This window comes from Myripristis murdjan, chromosome 17 (assembly GCF_902150065.1).
Source record: "Myripristis murdjan chromosome 17, fMyrMur1.1, whole genome shotgun sequence".
NCBI classification, from domain to species: domain Eukaryota; kingdom Metazoa; phylum Chordata; class Actinopteri; order Holocentriformes; family Holocentridae; genus Myripristis; species Myripristis murdjan.
This window is the reverse complement of record NC_043996.1, coordinates 18416995-18426143: the sequence shown is the minus strand read 5'-3', so window position 1 is coordinate 18426143 and position 9149 is coordinate 18416995. Positions and strand designations below refer to the sequence as shown.

Genomic DNA, 9149 nt, shown 5'->3' with positions numbered 1-9149 from the left:
TAGGCTGTTATACATAAGGAAATGGCTGCAGAGTATTTGAAACTTGTTAGAGGATCGCTAAATTGAAGTTGCGACCATTTGCAAGCACTGATGTTGCGTTGTGTAGTTCCTGATGGAGATATCCCGGGACGCAAAACATGATTTGTTGTCTATTTTGTTTTTTTGCTCGTTCCAGTTTGTTTGCTCCAGTTCGTGTTGTAGTTTCAAACAGGTAGAATAATTGCTGTAATCATGTGTAAAGTAGCCTAATATAAATTGCTGTTAAAATTTTAAATTAGAACTAGAAACAGCGAGACTGAAATCCCTGCTTGATCCCTTTTTATGAATTAATTTTCTAAAAATTTGTATTTTGCACGCCTCGTTGGCGCAGTGGCAGCGCGTCAGTCTCATAATCTGAAGGTCGTGAGTTCGAGCCTCACACGGGGCAAAAGCTTTTCTGTTTGTATCAACAATTTCGTTAGTACCATACAAATACATCCCAAAGATAAAACAATGATTTGATGAAGAAAAATGTGTCACTCAAATTAAGATAAATAATGACTCTATGATTTGTGCAGCAACAAAAGCACAGAGCCATAGGTCTACGTCCTGAGCAAACCTCACCTCGAAATCTAAATTTGGCCTACTACCTGTACACACGAGGCAACATGTACAACCTGAGCCTATAAAAGACACTGAATGCCCCACGCCCCACCTTAGGAGTTTAAATGGACAGGTACTTACGTAAAATATTGCTGGCTTTTTTTTTGCTAATCATTTTGGCCGCAAGATGGCAGCAAAGAACACGATGCCGTCAAGTCTCTCCTTGTCACCTAAGGTCAATGTGCACTATAGTAGGCCTATCATTGGACTCTCAAGAATGGAAGCCCAAATGTTTGACCAATACAAAAAGTGGAAAAGCTCACTTTATTTTCTTTCTTTCTTTCTTTCTTTCTTTCTTTCTTTCTTTCTTTCTATATCTATCTATCTATCTATCTGTCTGTCTATCTATCTATCTATCTATCTATCTATCTATCTATCTATCTATCTATCTATCTATCTATCTATCTATATCTATATCTATATATATATACATAAGGCAAAGTATAGGTTACTGATAACAGTATGGTAACATAACATTATGGGTCTTTTGTGACAATGGCTAATGGACTTTCTGTATGCACTAGAGCCCATGTCTCTGATATAAATTAACAAACAAACAAACAAATCGTAATCCACAAATTACGATTTGTTGTTGATTTACCCATCAGGCAGTGATTATGTGGTGGGATAATGGGACATTTCCCCTCAGTCTGCATACCAGACGTATGTAAGCTTATGAAGTTTGTGCAACAGCCTATTAATTGTGATCAGCGAGTGCCTAGCTGCCACAGCGCTTATGACAACGGACTGTTGTAATCCTGTAATTATTTATTTATTTTGCCAGACAAGCTTAATATAGAAATATCACTGCAAAACTTTGATTATAGCCTAAGTGATGCACATAAAATGTGTCATTTTCAGTTCAGTTCATTTTGCTCCAGTTAATTTCAACTCCAAATTTATTGCAGATTCACGAAAGTGTCCATAGCATAAACAACTCTTGAGAAGAGTCGTTACTTCCCTACACAACATGTAAATAACATAACAGCATTCTGTAGCAGAACATACGTAAGTTGTGGTGAAAAATAGCACAAATGTATAGTGTCCCAAGGAAGACACGCAGATAAATGACACACCCTTGAATAGTTGGCTAAAAGGGTCAAAAAATATTACCGCAGAAAATCCTTTGGGGAGATAACGAAAGACACACTGCAAGTCCCTTCAGAAGTATTATAGTGATATTTAGCTGGAGCACTTAGCTGATGTAAACAGAAAGGGAGGGGAGAGTGTGCGCAGGGCTTTGGAAACAGGCATGCAGGCTGCCGACCACTGCAAAGTGTTGAGTGTGGGACAGACAAGCCTGAGCCCACACCACTCTCCCTCTCTTCAAGAGACGACCCCAACCTCTGCAGTGAGGCGCGCACACTCATCCAAACCAATAATGTGAAAATCCGACGGAAACGCTTGTCAGATGTTTAAACTTATCATCGCTTCATTGCACTTTAGTGTCGGTTATTTTCAACCCTATCACACAGTTTCCAGTCAATAGGCTATCCACAAGGATACCTGGAGTGAGATGCGGCAATGTCCCGAGGAGTATGCCCACGCGTAAACTCTTGCAGGTCCTTGTGGATTTTGTCAGCGGTCGTATTTGCGGTGAATGTGATCGAGGTGGACGCATACAGCTGTCATGAAGTGAGGACCGCTTTTCAGCTGCGGCAGATCGGGCCGCTGCACCGCGTCCCGGAGACACCTGGCACAGGTGAGTGGGTTTGACACATGGCGCTTTAAAGCGCGCCTTAAAGTAGCAAGTAGCGTTGAACAGCTTTTACCTTGCCGTTCACTCAGCGCACAGAAAAGTCCACTGGCACACTGAAGCCACTGGCTTTGACTGAACTACAGCCGTCACTCGTTGAGCAAAAAAACAAAGATGATGTGTAAACGATGTGTTAAAAGAGCAACTCTATGATCCGCTATGTTCAGTTTTGTAATTTAAATAATGACGAGAATGATCAAAGAGCGGTCATCTCTCCTGACAGTTGGCTGTTGGCTGCGCTGTCAAAGGCGCACGTGGGTCGGTACAGACGCACTGAGCTGATCTGCTTGCTAAAAGCCAGAGGGAGGCAATACTCAAGTGACATCCACAAGCATTTCAAATGGCTCAGCTATGGAGGACGAACAGATATTATTTTCTGATCCCCTGGTGTCAATCAAGTTATCTCCCCTGATGTTAGTCATATTAGTCGGAGAGACTTCTAAGAAGTTGCATTCATGGCATATCCCTGTGTGTGTGTGTGTGTGTGTGTGTGTGTGTGTGTGTGTGTGTGTGTGCGTGTGTGTGCGTGCGCGCGCACGCCTATATTTCTGTTACAAACACACAAAGGCATGCATTGCAGACACCATAAGTCGCCTAATATGAAATTATTTTAATCAAGTTAAAGTCCATCTCTCACTTGCAGTGCACATATCATTTCCATCAGACCGCCCATTGTACAGTGCAATTGTCATCGTTCTGCTGTTTAAATTATAAATAGGCCTATCACATGTATAACTCAGTTGTTTAAGCAGACCTCTTCTGATCTGTCTGGCTTATATCATCAGACCTTTTTGATTTGTTCAAGATTTGCTGTTTCACATGCCAACCAGCTGCTTACCATACAAGCTGGCTTTTTGGAGAGGTGAAATAATTATTTTTGCTAATTTGTTCTGGCAGAGAAGCTGCTCAGCACACTTGCAGGGCTGCTGAGACAGGGTTTCTGGGCTGGAACATGCCAGCATGAGAGGGAGGTCCCAGTATGGTTTGGTCTAAATAGAGGCTACATTATCCTGTTCACAGCAAAGGCTGGTTGATCTGCAACCTGAGGATTCATTTCATTCAGCCATCTTCACAGTCTGCTCTGTGGTAGCCATGTGTATTTAGGCACTTTGCCTGTCAAGCCCTTAATCCTACATCAAGTGTAGTTGAACTCAGGAGTCCCAGATTATAGGAGTAGATTGTTAAGCAGCCTAATTACACAAGGCCTGTATAAACTGTACTTGTATTGACATAACCAACTCAAATTATTCATGCCTTATTGTCAGTTGTGTTTGAAAACAGCTTCAAAGGCCCAATAGGCTTTGTGGTATGTGATTTCCTCCTGCACACTGAGGAATTTTGTTGAAATAAACACTAGCTCCAAATCTGTTTTGGAGGCAAAGCAAATTTTGGGGCTGGTGTAGCCATAGTTCCATTATCCTAGTTTTGCTAGAAAGTTGTTCTGCAAGCACAATGGGGCACTTTTCATTATTTTGACTAAATATGTCATGTTCACTCTCTTCAGTGCTATTTCCACTCAACTCACTTACTTTTGAACATAACAAATTGGACTATTCAGTGAACAGGATCTGTCATTACTACAGCCAATTAGACATTTCATTGTTTAGTTATTAGATACCAAAGGGTGACCAGGGCCGTAGCACAGTTTATGATTTTCTCAATGACTAATTTTCATTCACAATCTCCTTTTAGGCTAAAATTTTCACTTCCTGATGAGGCTGCCACTTTCTCTCTCAGATTAGTAGACTTCCTGTACTAATTCAAATGCATGTGTTGTGTATAAACGTGGACACAGACCAAAATCACTGCCACATTACTGTCATATACTGTACTGGTTGGTAGCAGCTTAAGTGTCACAGTGTCTGAGTCTGCATGCCGTTACAGGGAGAAGAGCAACAGATAGCTGAGTGAGAAACATACCTAGAGGTGCATCCAAACCACTTGATATGTTTGTTTGGTAGGGTGTCACCACTAGCAACCGAGCATGTCAGTTCCATTGCAAGCTGTAGTTGAGGGTGAACTCTGCTAGAAAACGCAAGGTACTTGGTCTTGTGAAGATGTCAGCAGTTTGAATGGGAACTGTGTGATGAGACAAGCTTTTACAGTCTGCAGCAAATCGCCAGAAGCCCGGCCATATAACAGTATCTAAATTCTGACTTACAGTATTGAAGGTAATTTATTCCTGACACAGTGAGCAAAAAGAAGCATAAGTTGGGTATGAAGTCCATGCGATGGCTCTTGTAATGACCAACTGAGTGTGCACATCTAGCCTTGACAGTACTGTGCACCCACCTCATTTCCCTCTCTGAGAGATCCTTTCTACCTTAGTAGTGCAGATTAACACAGAAAATGTTTGACTGATTATTTTTAGAATAATGGTGCTACTATATGTAGGAATATTAATTGATATTTAGATTTAGATTTGTTCAACCCTTAGATGCAGAAATGGGTCAAAAATGAGCCATCTTGTTTTTTTTTTTTTTTTTTTTTTTTTTTTTTTTCAATATCTATGCAATAAAAATACTAATTATAATAATTCTTTGATACCATCCCATTCCAATCCCAGATTATATCTAGTCTCATATCATGATATTGATATAATAATTGATATATTGCCCAGATCTTCATAGAGTTCAGAAAAAAATGAAAATAATCAGCTTAATGTATTGAAAAATGGATTGCATTTATTACAGCCAATTTTTGACCCACCCCTTGGAAGAATGTAGGTACCAAACATTTGTGCATCTAAGGGTTAAAAATTGTGGTAAAATACATTTTGGCACGTTTACCACCACATCTCTGCTGTCCCCTCCCTTCAAAGCTAATCAAACTTTGCTGTTGTCTCAGCATTACATTTTGGCAAAAATATCCCCTTGCTTTTTATTTAGAGTTCTCCAGGGGAAGTTGTTTTGGTTCAGGCACAATCTGTCTTCAAAGGACCGACCAAGGGATGGATGGTGGTAGGAGGTTAGAGTGGGAGATTTGGTGTGTATGTGTATGTGTGTATACAATTATGCTACTCTGCTTCAGGTCTCAGATCAAATGCCAACCCAAGCAGCTCTCTAAATTTGAAGTGGCGAAACATCAGCCCTTTTCACAGCCTGATGTTTGTTTTAGGGTACAGTACTATGTTTCATTCATGTGTGGTGTGCTGATTTCTCACTAAGCGCCATGAGTGTGGTGGGAGGGTGTGTGTGTGTGTGTGTGTGTGTGTGTGTGTTGTGGGTGTGTGTGGGTGGGTGAGTGAGGGGGGGGCTTCACAACCAGCCAATTGGATGAAGAATTTCTATTTTACAGCACACATGCAATTATATATGCAATAATGTAACTGATATCTAAAAAAAAATATTTAGTGAAAGCACAAGTAAATAGGGCTTCATGGTTGTACCAAACAAACTTATGTTGATGCGATGGCCTGCACTGGTGTTGCCGTATGAATACTTTATGAATATTTACTAAGTTGGGCTGTGAAATGATTTTTTAAAGCATGTTAAATACAAGGTTATGGAAGTGCTGAAAGGCATGGTGGATTTTTTTATTTAAAATCTATGAGGACGTTATATCTCCTATGTAGGAGATACTGCACGTTTCCTCCCCTTTCCAACAGTTCTCCCAACAGTTGTTATTCCCAATAGATAAAGGCCCATAGCTGCGATGAACATGTGGTAGTACAGAATTGTGGCTATAATTGTTTTGATGAAATCTTAGAGTGGTATTTGTCTCTGGAAACTGAAATAATAGATTACTATGTTATTAACAGGTCAGTCAAGGGAGCTGTCAGTTTATTCTGCCATTTACATGCCTCATGTAAACATGTCACATGCTTACATGAGTCATGCAATATGAAACTGTGCCACTATTGTGTGCGTTTAATACAGCAATGACAATCTGAAAGCAAATGTTTCATTTAAGGAAATCGTACAAGGCAAATAAATTACAGGCAACAAACAATACAATGGAATCAATGTTTAGCACTCTACAAATTCTGCTGTAACTGCACTGTTATTATGTGAACATTTCTCCTCAAACAGGACATCAGCATCATTATGCACAGAAAACACAGTGACCCAGTTGAAACCATCTCCAGAAACATAGATTCACCTTAAAATGGAACATACTTGCGGCATATTTGTGTAGTATATATTCATGTCTGGGTGCTGTGTATGTCTATCCTGTATGGTGTGTATGTATGTGTGTGTGTGTGTGTGTGTGTGTGTGTGTGTGTGTGTGTGTGTGTGTGTGTGTGCACTGTATATATTTTTTGTCATGAAAAGAGGCTTGTCCTCAACCATTTTTTGTACAAAGATTTGTTAACAAAATTAGCACTGCATGTGACTTTATTCTTACAAGAAAACCGAGGAAAGGGGTCACACATGATGCAGTAAAAGTTGAACATTGTGTGAATTTGCATTTTTTAAAATAATGTGTTAAAGTGCTAAAATAAATCCCATGCATTCATGCAGTAACTTTGACAGCCTTACTTTTAAGTTACTTTATTCAATTTACATTAGTAGGAACAGCAACAGGTCTTTTTTGCATTGATGAACAAGCCATGAAAATGCAGTCAATTTGTCTAGGCAGCTCATTTGGAACAAATGCATAGTTAAGTCTAGTCTTTCTAGTCAGCATTGTAAGTACTTGTTAAAAATGGTGTCAATGAGGGATTCTTAAAGATGATGTAGTATTGTACCAGCATGGACCTGAACTGAATTATTTACAACCAAGATACTACTGTACAGACACTTAATGCCTGCTCTTTGTGCCACAGTGACTTAAGAGTGGATTTATACCATTGCCAGATTCAGTGTCAGGGGAACTTAAGTAATTAGTGACATAGAGTTGCTTATCCAGTGATTATTTTTTAAAAGTCATGGCCACTGTGGTACTGTGATACACAGCCAAACTCTCCATATTGAGATTACTGGGGGGTGCTGATATGGCCTTTTGGAGATACATTAATTAGAAAGCAGACAGTGAGTCATACTGTTCACAAACCCACCCACAATTCGCTCTTGGGACAATGCTCTCAGATAGATATGATCACCTCATTTTACAGCTCAGATAAAAATATCAGGCTGAGCATGGCTGATCACTTTGTGATTGCAAAGATGATACTTCATCCTTTTGATCATTACTCAGTGTAGTCTAACATGCAGTAGATATGCCAAGCAAGTGCCATATGATATTCTACTGCTATTCTCTGTTTTATTGAATCATTAACAGCTATTTAAGAGTAAGAGGTAAAGTGTCTTATACATTTTAATACAAAGACGAGCAGGGTCATGTGTTAATAGCAAGGGAATGGGAACACAGCATCACATGTCGCCACATCCTTAACCAGTTACAGCATCAAAAGCTTTGGCAAGCTCTCAAAGCTCAAAATGTTCTTTGATTGGCTGTACTTATTTTGGTTCCTGTTTTAACTTGGCCTTTCTCACAGAGAGAGTGTACACATGGTCTACACCTCCCACTCCTTAAACAATGTAGAGCTTTTTAGAGAGCACCCATGTTTTCTTTTCTAGGTCATCTCACAACCTTCTGTGTAATGATGTAAAACTCAAACAGTGGCATCTTCAGTGAGACTTGAGTTTTGTATGGCTAAACACATGAAAGTGTAGAGACGTAGAGTAAGGTTTCAACATCGCAACTGCCATTTCTGGGTAACTTTAACTTTTGTAGATTCGTGCTGAAAGAACTTAATAACATCTCTGACAAAGTCCTGAGGAGGAAACGAGAGCGATTACAGAATATTGAATTTCCTAGCTTCTTGGATGCTCTTCCTCAAATCTACACCAGTCACCCCAGGCTTTCCAGTGTTGTCACTGTCTGAAGCTGCTTACTATGTCTGAGTCAGTCTCTACATAAGATCTTTTATTGGATTGCAAAGTAAGTGTATCTTGTGTTGCAGTTAATTGTGTGCTATCTCACTCTGTTGGCTTGCTACTCTGGTAGAGACAGATGCAGTTTTATGAGGTTAGACTGCCAAGTGTATCATTAGCTTTCAAATAATATAAACCTCTAAAATCCATAGCAAAGATGATGCTTTGCCATTCTAGGAATAGAAATCGAAAAGGGCAGACCTGGTTTCAGAGGAGGAGTGGTCAACAGATATTCTTGGTGGGTAACTGAATCGCTGTGATGGTCAGATTTCTGTCTGGACCATGAGTGTGCCAGTCTGTGGCTGAGCTGTTTTCATGCTTCGTCACCATGTCCTCACCTTTCTGTCCCTCAACCTCATAGTTCTCTTCTCTTTAAGCCCCCTCTCTCCAACCCCTGCCCTCTGGCATGGCTTTGGACCCCATGCCAATCACTGTGGGCAATTCCAGCTGGGGTCTGGAAAAGATAAACATTACTCTCGTGATTCAAGGTTGTCCAAAAATGCAGGTATGCGGCAAACACCCTTTGAGATGTGTTTTCATTCAACATGAGCCATCGCAAGCACAGCAAATCAATATAGAGTAAATATCCTGTAGGTTCAGTGGATGGGACAACTTCAAAGTGAAACTGGCTTCCTGAGGCAGGAGAAGGGTAAGTGGAGCAACATCTAAGGGAACCAGCTCAACGGCATTAATTGCCTACTTTCTAACAAAGTTATTCCTGTTTTCAGAAAAATATCAAAACAGCAACATCAGGAAACCGCGAGCCTCCTAGTCATCAACACATTAAAGAGAAAAAAAGTTCATTCCGTCCTCTCCGTATTGAGAAGTTGTGAGCTGCATAGGAATCAGTGTATGAGTGCAGGAGTGTGTGT

General features: G+C 40.2%; 1 protein-coding gene and 1 non-coding gene across 2 annotated transcripts in view; both read left to right on the top strand.

Annotated features, from left to right (window-relative positions):
- Nucleotides 1–355: 355 nt before the first annotated feature.
- On the top strand, nucleotides 356–427 carry trnam-cau (transfer RNA methionine (anticodon CAU)). Its single transcript has one exon. It is a non-coding gene; the product is annotated as a tRNA-Met (tRNA).
- A 1538-nt stretch (nucleotides 428–1965) lies between these two features.
- The window catches only part of gpc5c (glypican 5c), a 102076-nt gene continuing 94892 nt past the window's right edge, over nucleotides 1966–9149 (top strand). Inside the window, exon 1 of the mRNA XM_030073559.1 lies at nucleotides 1966–2344. Within this exon, the coding sequence (XP_029929419.1) occupies nucleotides 2167–2344 (178 nt within the window). The 5' untranslated portion in view covers nucleotides 1966–2166. The remainder of the gene's footprint in view (nucleotides 2345–9149) is intronic.